The 12,349-nt window shown below is 46.3% G+C and overlaps 2 protein-coding genes across 2 annotated transcripts in view; one reads left to right on the top strand and one right to left on the bottom strand.

Moving 5' to 3' along the window:
* ENKUR (enkurin, TRPC channel interacting protein) overlaps positions 1 to 7,751 on the top strand; it is an 8,214-nt gene extending 463 nt beyond the window's left edge. The window contains exons 2-5 of the mRNA XM_069959091.1: positions 1,656 to 1,801; positions 4,195 to 4,445; positions 5,344 to 5,490; positions 7,502 to 7,751. Coding sequence (XP_069815192.1) covers positions 1,656 to 1,801; positions 4,195 to 4,445; positions 5,344 to 5,490; positions 7,502 to 7,675 — 718 coding nt within the window. The 3' untranslated portion in view covers positions 7,676 to 7,751. The remainder of the gene's footprint in view (positions 1 to 1,655; positions 1,802 to 4,194; positions 4,446 to 5,343; positions 5,491 to 7,501) is intronic.
* Positions 1 to 12,349, bottom strand: part of THNSL1 (threonine synthase like 1) — a 101,307-nt gene that overhangs the window by 14,549 nt on the left and 74,409 nt on the right. The gene's annotated exons all lie outside the window — the stretch shown is intronic.

Genomic DNA, 12,349 nt, shown 5'->3' with positions numbered 1-12,349 from the left:
ATACACAACTGTATCTCCAGGTCCCAGTACTGTCCACAATTACAGGCGGTATAGGACCCATTGAGTTCAATGGTCCCGTGCACACATTTGTTTTGGGGACACAGAAGAATAGGACCTGCACTTATACCAGCCTATTCTGCCAATAGAAGTGAGTGCGCCCCCCAATAACAATTCCTTCCCTACCTATTATTATCTATTTAGTCTCCTTCCCCCAGTTCTGAACTGCTGCTTTCTGCTGAAGATACAAAAATCTGTGTGTGAGCTTTTCTCTCTGTCTCCCCCTCCTCCCCCCTCCCTTCTGAGACGGCTGATGTAAACAAGTCCCTGGCAGGCTTTATCTGCAACATTGTAGCTTCTTTGTAATGCTTAGAGGGGTATTCTGAGGTCAAGTTGCTGATGAACTCACTGTGATTAACCCTCCCAGCATTACAGAGAAGCTACAAAGTTGCAGATAAAGCCAGTCAGGGACTTGTTTACATCAGCTGCCTCAGAAGGAAGGGGGGAGGCGGGGGACAAAACAGCTCACACACAAATTTTTGTGTCTTCAGCAGAAAGCAGCAGCTTAGAACTGGGGGAAGGAGACTGAATAGATAATAACTAGAGATGAGCAAACCTCGAGCATGCTTAAGTCGATCAGAACCCGAACTTTCGGCATTTGATTAGAGGTGGCTGCTGAAGTTGGATAAAGCCCTAAGGCTATGTGGAAATCATGGATATAGTCATTGGCTGTATCCATGTTTTCCAGACAACCTTAGAGCTTTATCTAAGTTCAGCAGCCACCGCTAATCAAGTGCCGAACGTTCGGGTTCGGATCAACTCGAACCCGAACCCGGTTCGCTCATCTCTAATAATAACAAGTGTGAAAGGAATTGTTAGTCTCACCATGGGCGGCAATATATCATAAGTTAAGTTTGAGTGGAATACCCCTTTAAAACCAACTCCAGAAAAACAGTCCTATAGCATTACCCCTCCTCCACCAAACTTTACAGCTGGCAATTTGCGGTCAGGCAGGTTACGTTCTTTTTGTATTCACCAAACTCACACTCATCCATCAGACGCCAGATAGAGAAGCGAGATCCATCACTCCATGATACAACACATGTTATGTTATTCAGAGTCCAGTGGAGGCGGCTTTATCCATTGTCATACAATGCTTGGCCTTGCGCTTGATGATAATGGCTTGCATGCAGCTGCTCAGCCATGGAAACTTATGCCATGAGGCTCCCAGCACACTGATTTTGGGCTGATGTCAGTGCCAGATGATGTTTTATCTCAGCAGAGCATTGGTGACTTTTATTCCTATGTACCTGAATGATCACCGATCCCGTCTGTGTGGTTTCCACTTTGCGGATGGGGTTCCTAAACATATTTCATGGCTCATAGTTTATGATGGAAGATCAGCCATGGATCGGTTGTTTTTCCCATCCTTGGCTGATCGCTGTCACTTTTACATGAGCTGCAGGAGCCCGTAAAAGGCCGTTCAGGGAGACTAAACAAAACTCATTCATAGATTAGGAGCGGACACCCAATGCTTTTGCCCATATAGTGTAGTCCAGGGGGGCCCGAATTGATATTTCCTGCCCTATATCTGTTATTTCCATGAAATTGAATGACATGGATGGAATTTTATTCTATGAATTTATCTTTGTGTTCAGATACGTTTCGACGTTCAGGGATTCTGTGAAGGTTGAAGAGACCAGAAATAAAGCAGCCCATAAAACAATGGGTCCCCTCAAGGTAGAAGTGCCCTCTCCTAAAGAATTTCTACAGAAGCACACCAAAGAGGCAACGCTGGCACAGAGTAAGTGTCTTTACACTCTATTGTTCTCATACTGATAGGTTGAAGCGAGGTCTAAGGGGGCATTCTCATGGTCTGTGCACACTGTGTCAGTACAGGAGCGCCAGGAGTTACACATTCCAGTTCGTAGCTCATATTCCGTGCACGGACTGCAATCACGGAACATGTGAATGCCCCCTTATGGTTTAACAAAAGACACAGAGACATGTTGGAACTTTTGATCAGTCAGGGTCTGATTGTTCAGACTCCCATTGATCATTACAAGGAGAGAGAAGAAGTGTGAGGCCATGTGCTTCGCTCCCCAGCTCACTGCTATCTCCATCCAATCAAAGATTTAGGGTCCTATTCCAGGGGTCGATGGGGGCCCGATCAATAATGATTTGCCAGATCGGCGCTCGTTTACTGGGCCTATTCCACGGCCCGATAATCGTTTAGCGAGGGCTGCAGGGACATTGTTACCGATGTCCTTGCAGCCCTTGTTTAAACGCCATACTTTACCTAACCATGTTGCAGGTCTTCTCCTGCGCTCCTTCTTCCTCCTGGTCCCGTGTGCAGCAGCAGCTTCGGTGCAGCCTGTCTGAGCTGACAGACCGCTCAGCCAATCACTAGCCACGGCGGTCCTGGCCAGTGATTGGCTGAGCGGTCTGTCAGCTACAGGCCGCACCGAATCTGCTGCTGCGCGTGGGACTGGGAGGTAGAAGGAGCACAGGAGAAGACCTGCAACATGGTTAGGTAAAATATGGTGTTTGTGAAATTGTCGGTCGCCCGCCCCGAATCGCTATTCCACACAGCGATGTGCGGTCGGTGCCCGATGATTTTAGGTTTGAACCTCAATAAATGATCAGCTGATAACACGATCATCGGTTGATCGTTATCTCTATTCCACGGAGCGATAATCGTCCGAATCTGGCCGATTCAACCGATTATCGCTCCGTGGAATAGGCCCCTTAGGGTAGATTCACACTGAGGAATAGGCGAGGAATTGAAGAGGAAAGTTTTCTGCTTGAAACTCCCCCTTCAGCTCTGGCAGAATAGGCATGGAATTCGACCAGGAAGCGGAAATTTAACCCCTAATGACTTCTAAGGGATTTCTCTTGGGGAATTCGCTTTTGGGCGGAAAGCAGATCTGCAGCATAAATTTCGCCATGTGAATAACAGAGTGGAAATCCCATTGAACATAATGGCACATTGCTCTGTACATGTTTTACAGGCGGAATTCTAAGCGGAATACACAGGGATTCCGCTTAAAATTCCTGGCCTATACCCTCATAATGGAGCAACTGCACTGAGATCACAGGAAGTCGGAAGGTAAAGTGCAGATCCATAGTCTGAACACCTGCACCCTGACTGACCAAATGTTTGGATATGTCTCTGTGAGACGTTTCGCTGCTACACATTCAAGAGTAGAAAATGGACCATTTTTTATTATTATTTTGAACAGTGCCACTGCTGTCTATGGGCTAGGTATTAGACATTGCCCGCCAAAGAATTGTTGCGCAACATCTAGCAAATAATCTTTATTGTTTAACAAATCTCAATGAATCACAAACTAAAAACATGGCGGCAGTCCTAGAGAAGTGGTTTATGATTAGAATCAAATGGCAACATGATGGGTACACAAAGGACAAGGAGCATGAGATAAAGCGACTGCTATTCAGGGCAACATCCAAGGCCTTGTAAACAATACTAGAAATCCTTATATCTTATCCCCACCCCCCGTCCGACCTAGTAGTTACCTAGTGATCAACTTACTCTCTAGGCCATCCAAAAAAAATCAACTGCAAAATGGCCAAAAAAAAAAAGCCATTGTGAGAACATAACCTTAAAGGGGTATTCTGGCGCCCAACACTTTTTTTCAAAAAGCCGGGGATGAGGTGGCTGATCCTAATTACTTGCACCTACCTCCCTGGCTCCAGCGCTGGGTTCCCCTGTCAGCCCCTCTGGTTCCTCAGCCACTTCCTGGTCAGAGTGGTGACCGGGGCGCAACCTGTCAGACCTGCTCAGTCAGTCAGTGGCTGAGGCTGGATCCCGCTACAGCCACTGACTGGGTGAGCAGCCTGACACATCACAATCTGGGTCCCTGCTCAGACCAGGAAGTGGCAGAGGACAGGGAACCGGAGGGGCCGTCAGTGGACCCAAGGTTCAGCCACCTATTTCCTGCCCCTTTGAAAAAAATTTAGGGTGCCAGACTATCCCTTTAAAGTGCGGAATATGATTGGTCCGTCTCTTGATTGTCCATCTCTTGGTCCATCTTACTGTTGATTGGTGGATAGGGCATAGCGGAGAGAGGGGAACCACCATTCAGTCACTGGCATATGGGTCACACTAATTTGTTGGATCAGAACAGTATTAAATCCATCATGGCTTAAATACTTTGCTCTCTTGTTAACAACAAGAGAGTGCGTTCTATGACTCCACAGGTAGACAGCCCCGGTGCTTGGCAGAAGAGAAGCGCCCCCCAGTACCGAACAGAACCGAGCAGCCTATCATGGGAGTGCAAACTAACAAAAGCTTCATCACAACCAACGTAGCCGAAGCTGTAATGGCCGTGCCTAAGAAAGCCCAGCCCATCTATGTGGACACCAAAAAGGGGGATAAACATCTCCTGGAAACCTCTGGACTTGTTCCTAAATACATTAAAAAGAAGGTAATATTGCTATGTAGGCCGCACAGGCTCTTAACACAACAGGATGGAGTACATAATTTATACACTGCATTAATAACAGGCCAGAATCAATCTTCTCAAGTGACAGCTGCCTTATACTTACCCAGCACTCCCCTCGATAGGGCATAATGCAGGCTCCACATGACATTAGGCCTAATGCATAGCATATAGCATGCTCGAAACATTTCAATTACCTAGTCCGAATGGCTCCCATTTTCGTTTAACAAGGAAATGCATCATCTTTAGGTCGGTCATAAAGCAAAAACACACAATTTACAATGCACAAGATTCCATCTGTCCAAGTATCTTTCTCCTATACAGTGGTGGTAGCCGAGGGGTATTCATAGATATGAATAGTTTATTCCTGTGACATGCCATGTATGTGTAATCCAAGCCCCTGACCCTACATATTAGCGCTTCTGCAATGGGCCGCCTACAGAGAGGTGTTGGGTAAGGCAGAAGCTTTAACTGGTATCAGAGAAATACATTACTATAGGTCCCCATATACCTTCAATAACCGATGGCTAAACAGTCGCATGACTGTCAGTTATCTCTCCCGTACTGCCCCCAGCCTCACCATACACAGGAACGTCCGGCACGCCAAACCTCACTGTGTTCTCTGTGGTCCGGGGGGTAAAGCTGGAGCCAGAGCTCTCTTATCTCTCCCAGAACAAAGGGGTCAGACAGTGATTTTCCATTATGACCGCTATCACCACCAACATCATCAACATCATTTATTGTTTTAAGGGGGTGGCAGTGAGGGAAATTAGATGTAGAGATATAGATACACACACACTATATAGTACACTATATAGTGTAGTAATCATTAAACATTGGAAGATCACCATGATAATTCTACATGAGTTTTTTTACTTTAAAGGATTATGGTTCCACACCTGAGTATTTGGCAAAGAGAAATGAAGAAGTCCAGAGAGCTCAAGAGGAATATGATGCCTATGTGAAGGAGCGGCTTAGGATGGGAGCCATGAAGCAACTCTCTGAAGAAGAGAGGCAGAGTGTGCTGGAGGTAATGGGGGTTTTATGTTGATGCTGTTCTTTGACCTCTGGTGGTACTAATTCTCATTGTGAAGATCCATTTGTCTATAAGGATGGTTAAAAGGTATGCAAATTAGTTTTCATACAGAATAAAAGTCACAGTGTAAGGGCTGTGTGTACATATATTATATATATATATATATATATATATATATATATATATATATATATATATATACACACACAGCCCTTACACTGTGACTTTTTGTGTAAAATAATAGTGAGGCTAGGTTCACACTGCGTTTTCAGCATCCGTTTAACGGATCCGTTTTTTGCAAAAAACGGATGCATTTGTGTGCGTCCATTTTTGATCCGTTTTTCCATTGACTTCCATTATAAAAAAAAAGGATCAAAACGGATGCGTTTTTTTTTTTTTGACGCACAATAAAGTACCGTTGACACTACTTTTTGACCGTTAAAAAAAACGGATCCGTTAAACGGATTGCAAAAACGCAGTGTGAACCTACCCTTATACATACCTGTCCATGCTCCCCGATGTCCTTCTAGCTTTGAAGCTAGCAGGACATAACTTTATTATATTTTTTTACACATATTTTCGTCAGCTGTCGGCCATGCTATTACACTTACCGATGCGCTTCTAGCGATGGTCAGGACCAGATCAATGGCTTCTGCTTGGGGAAACAAAGGTCTAATGAAATGTTTGGAGATTTGGATGACACTATTTCAGGTGTGAGAGCCCTATTGCACAGAGTGATAGTCTGCCGAGTCAGGCCCATTCGGTAGATCATCGCTCCATGTAATAAAGACAACGATCAGCCGATATTAACAATCAGTTGATTGTGTCTTTACGTCCTGACCTAAAATCATTGGCCACCGACCGTGCATCGCTGCGTGTAAGGCTGGGTTCACACTGCGTTTTTCCTATCCGGTCAACATATACGTTTTTAATTTGTAACTTTTAATGGACAGAAAAACAAAGTCAACCCTTTTTTTGTGTACGTTAAAAAAAAACGCATCTGTTTCTATATGTTTTTTTTATAATGGAAGTCAATGGTAAAACAGATCCAAACGGATGGCACGAAATTGTATCCGTTTTTGCATCAGTTTTTTGCATCTGTTTTTTCCATAAAATGTATACGTTAAACGGATAGGAAAAAAGTAGTGTGGACCCAGCCTAATAGTGATGCACGTCCGTCGGCTGATGACTGTAAAAAAGATAAAATGATAGGAGTGGGCCGAAGCTAACAGGATATCAGGATAGGTATGTATAACGTTATTATTTTACACTTATTAGGCAAGGACTGCACAAACATAGCTAACGATATTGCTGCACAATTATCGCGCTGTTTATGAGCTTGCAGATTGGCGCTCACTTAGGGTACCTTTACACAGAGAGATTTATCCGACAGATTTTTGAAGCCAAAGCCAGGAATAGATTTGAGAATAAGAGAAATCTCAGTCTTTCCTTTATTACCTGTTCCCTGTTTATAGTCTGTTCCTGGCTTTGGCTTCAGAAATCTCTCAGATAAATCTCTCTGTGTAAACGCACCCTTACATCAAGTCATCGGGCCATGTAATACGACCCTTGTGCTCTAGCGAACACTTTGGCCTCTTTATTCTGCTGCTTAGTTTGAGCCCCTGGGAATAAGCTGTCATTAGCGTCCTTAAAGGGGTTATCCAGCGCTGCAAAAACATGGCCACTTTCTTCTAGAGACAGCCCCACTCTTGTCTCCAGCTTGGGCGGGGTTTTGCTGCTCAGTTCCATTGAAGTGAATGGAGTTTAATTGCAACAATTGTTGTCGCTGAAAGAAAGTGGCCAAGTTTTTGTAGCACTGGATAACCCCTTTAAATGCAAGAAATTGGAAGTGGTCACTGTTGGACAAGATGCATGTTACCACCTAACTTGTCGTACCATGTGAACGTGGCTACATGGTATCTTGGCACATCTGTTTTCTATATGAACCATAAGTTGTGTGATCAGCTGTGACTCATTTCCCAATTCACTTCTCTTCTTTTTATAGGGAATGAAGAAAAACTGGGATCAGCTCCACCACGAGTATCAGGGCCTGTCTGTCGTGATTGATACTCCCCCCAAAAAGGCGCACAAAGAGAGGCTGGAGGCAGAAATGAGACAGCTGGAGCGGGATATTGAGATGATCGAAAGACACAAGATCATCTACATCGCCAATAACTAGATCCCTCCTCGGTTTACAGTGCGGATAGTAGACAGGCCTTTCTAAAGGAAGATAATAAATTATATATTTTAATGTCCTCTTTGTTATTAATTCTTTATTGTTTGTATGCTTGGTTACTAAACTATACTTCATACTGTTTACATTGTCACTGTTAGACCTCATGGGGGGGGGGGGTTATTGCCTTGATGAAGCTCTTTGAGAAAGACACACCGTTTCCCTGAAAATAAGACCTAGTAGAGATTTTGCTGAATTGCTGAATGTAAGGTCTCCCCGGAAGACCGTCACCTGCTGCCAACCCTGATGTTCCCTTCCTTGGCTATCACTTGTAAATATGCAGACAAGGCATCAAGAGTCCCGACGCCTGCCGCAAGCTGCACACAATCTTTATCTATTCTGTTATTTAGTCGCTTGCCGCCTACCGTACGATGTCCCTGCTGTTCTGTATGAGTGTGCTATGGTGAGCTCCCCCTGGTGGCTAGTAGCCACCATACGGCATGCTCTGTCCCTGCTGGGCATGTGACATGTGAATTCTTCTTCATAAAAAAAAATAAGACATTGCATCTCTGGGAGCAAAAATTATTAGAAGTCTTATTTTCAGGGGAAACACAGTAACAAGTGTATTTTGCCAAGTGCTACGCTTCAGCACACTTCTGTGATATGGAGACAATGTGAGTTAGTCACCTGGACTGACCGCTCCGGCTTTAGACAAACATTGAGGGTCAAATATTTCAGGAGAACAAGTTTTATAACCTTGAAACTCGACTGTGTTCAACTTTGTACCATTTGCTTAAAGGGGTTATCCAGCGCTACTTTTTCCCCTCTCTTGTCTCCAGATTGGGTGGGGTTTGGAACTCAGTTCCATTGAAGTAAATGGAGCTTAATTGTAAATCACCCCTGACCTGGAGACAAGAGTGGGGCAAAGTAGCCATGTTTTTGTAGCGCTGGATGACCCCTTTAAATGACACCTGACCTTTAATGTAAGGGCTTCTCTAGATCTGCAGTCAGTGACCTGGGTCAATATATGGGGGTCACGTCTTCATACCACTTATGCCATATGCGTCTATAAATCTTTCTTCTGAAATAAGATGACTATCAGATGACTGCGCTTAATTTAATACAGAAAAGCAGCAAAGACAAATATAACCATTATTGCATTTACAGGAAGCCCATGTGACCGCCAGTACAGGATGAATCTCATTAGTCACAATGCAAGGCTGAATGTTAGATAGTTAATGGCTGTCACACATTACAGGTTATACACCCTGACATGTATTACTTATGGCAAAGCCTCCCCTCCTACTCCCTGCTATCTAGCCTGAAGTCCCACTAGGTTTTCCATAGGGACTGCCATAATTCATCTATGCAGAGGGCAATGCTATCTATATGGACCCTGCCTGTCCCACACATAGTCACTAGAGGTTTTAATGAAGTGGTGAATACCTCCATAATATGGTGGGTTATGCAGTGCTAGACAAATGTTTTTCACAGATTTGGGCTATGTTCACACTACGTAAAACTACGGCCGTAGTTTTGAGGGGTGGAACATAGCCTTATTTTCAATGGGATCCCGGCCGGAGCGTACACACATCGTATACGCTCTGGCCGTGATCCCATGCGGCGCCGGAAAAAAACTGACATGTCAGTTTTCTGTGGCCGGAATTCTGTGAATTCCGGCCGCAGAAAGACCTGTCAGTTCACACAGTGAAGCAAGCGGCTGAGGCTGAGACCGGCCGGGTCACGGAACGGACGGGTGTTCATGTAGTGTGAACATAGCCTTAGGGTACGTTCACATGTACCGGATCCGCAGCGGATTTCTGTACTGTGAAGCTTAATGATTCCCATACACGCAGCGGATCCGCTGCGTGTATGGGACCTGGCCCCTTTACCCCCCCTGCCACTGCCCGCCCGCAGCCCCCGCCCCGAGCACACATTACCTGCTTTCCGTCGCGGCTGTGTGTGAAGCTCCCGGCCGGATGGGGAGCCGGGAGCGTCACACACAGCCGCGGCGCCGAGCAGGTAATGTATCCTAGGGGCCGGGGATGTGTTTGTGGTGGTGGTGGTGGTGAGGGGTGGGGGGTTAAAGGGGTCGGGTCCCATGCACGCAGCGGATCCGGCTTCACAGTACAGGTTCCGCTGTGGATCTGGTAGGTGTGAACGTACCCTAAAGCTCCTATTACAAAGAGTGACTGCATAAGATCATTGCTGTCCTCGTCATTTGTCTTTCAACATGTTGAAAGACAATGAAAGACAACGATCCACCAACATTGTTCATATCGGCAGATCGTTCCCTTTTATTCCTCAAAGCGATTATCAGCTGTTGTGGCCAATAATCAGGCAAATACGGCCGATAATCGCTTTGTATAATAGGGCCTTAAGGCTACATGGCCATGGCCAATTGCACAGCCATAAAACACTGTCTTGCTTTGCCTGGTTATGTAACTCCATCATTATTACTATACTCATGATCAATCCCCCCACAAGCGTATGACCAGGGGCGGTCTTGGCATTTCTGGGGCCCCAAGCGGAGTTATGTCTGGGGCCCCCCTCTCGACACGCGTTCCAAAACAATAGACCGCTGTGTGTTGCCCCCAATAGTATATACCCCTTGTGCGCTACCGCCAGTAATATATACTACTTGTGTGCTGCCCCCAATAGTATATACCCCTTGTGTCCTGCCCCCAGTAGTATATACCCCTTGTTTGCTTCCTCCAGTAGTATACAGACCCCTGTGTGTCCCCCCAGTTATATATAGCCCCCGTGTGCTCCCCCAGAAGTATATAGACCTCCTGTGTGCTGCCCCAGTTGTATATAGACCCCCTGTGTGCTGCCCCCAGTTATATATACCCCCTGTGTGCTCCCCCACTAATATATAGGCCCCCTATGTGCTCCCTCAGGGGTATTTAGCCCCCCTGTGTGCTTCCCTACTTGGATATAGACCCCTGTGTGCTCCTCCAGTAATATATAAACCCCCTGTGTGGTTCCTCCAGTAGTATATAGACCCCCTTTGTGCCCATCAGTATTATATAGACGCCTTGTGTGCTGCCCCAGTAGTATACAGACCCCTGTGTGCTCCCCCCAGTTATATATAGACCACCTGTGTGATTCACAAGTAGTATATAGACCCCCTGTATGTTCCCCCAGTAGTATATAGACCCCCTGTGTGCCCCACCAGTAGTATGTAGACCCCTGTGTGCTCCCCCAGTAGTATATAGCCCTCCTGTGTGCTCCCCCACTTGGATATAGACCTCCTGTGTGCTCTCCAAGTTGTATATAGACCCCATTCTGCTGCCCCAAGTAGTATATAGACCCCCTGTGTGCTGCCCCCAGTAGTATATAGACCCCTCTGTGAAGCCCCAGTAGTCTATAGCCCCCCTGTGTGCTCCCCCTGTTATGTAGCCCCCCTGTGTGCTCCCCCCGTTATATAGCCCCCCTGTGTGCTCCCCCCATTTATATAGACCCCCGATGTGCGCTCCCCCAGTTAAACAGACCCCTGTGTGCTCCCCCTCCCATATAGTATATAACACAATAAGACAAACACTTATACTCACCTGGGTCCGGGCGTCTCCTCTTCTCTTCACTCTTGTGGCCGCAGGAAGGGTTTTCCCTGCGATCACAAGAGGCTGCACTCCCCTTGTCCTGGCGCCGATGCTCCAGTGATGTCACTGGAGTGACAGCACCACAAGGACAAAGCTGCCACTTGTGACCGCAGGGAAAACACTTTCTGCAGCCACAAGAGTGACTGACAGGAAGGGAGCCAATGTCTCCCGCCCTGTCAGTGCTGCTGCATGTAACTATGAGCGCTCATTATGAGTGCTCATAGTAACCGTTCAGATGGCAGCAGTGAGCGGGGCAGTGGCCCTGTCCAGCCGTCTTGAGCACAAGAGAGGGGCGTGGGGGCCCCCCTGGATGTTGGGGGCCCCAAGCGATCGTTTGGGGTGCTTGGTGCCAAAGACCGCCACTGCGTATGACCACACCTAGGATGGATCTTTTGTGACTGTCCAATCGTGGCCATTTGCTGTATGTTTTGCAGGAAGTAGTGTATTCTCTCCAGTCTGACACAGTGCTCTCTGCTGCCACCTCTGTCCATGTCAGGAACTGTCCAGAGCAGGAGAGGTTTTCTATGGGGATTTGCTACTGCTCTGGACACCAGACAACAGCTGGAGGGCCGAAGGTTCTTTTTTTATAGTTTTCTGCAAACTTTACAGTTAGGATTACACCTTCATTACAGTCATGTGCATGAACCTTAAAGCATTACTGTCACCGACACGTCAATGATCGGTTTTGCTGCTGAAGCTGCCACCAATCGATAGAACTAGGAGGAAGCATGCAGATGGATGCTTCACTCTATAGCTTTCCTCTCAATACATTTTGTTACAGACTTGCAATGGAGTATGTCTCTTGTAACAAGTTGTATCCAGTCAGGGAGTGAAGCACACAGCCATGCGCTTCTTCCAGCTATATCTACAAATCATTGGGTCTCCGAGTCTGCTTGGAGTCTCCAATGTGGAAATGACCTTGAATGTGTTGTCCTATGTCAGGAAGCGGATGACTATTGGCCCAATGATCATTGCATCAAAAACATTCCCCAAGCATGGCGGCTATAGTCTATGTTCCTCCAGCTTATTATATAAAGTCCTTCTTTCCTAGACTTCTTGACCAAATAGGAATCATGCT

Source organism: Dendropsophus ebraccatus, chromosome 2 (assembly GCF_027789765.1).
Source record: "Dendropsophus ebraccatus isolate aDenEbr1 chromosome 2, aDenEbr1.pat, whole genome shotgun sequence".
Lineage (NCBI taxonomy): Eukaryota > Metazoa > Chordata > Amphibia > Anura > Hylidae > Dendropsophus > Dendropsophus ebraccatus.
This window is presented reverse-complemented; position numbering and strand designations above follow the sequence as displayed.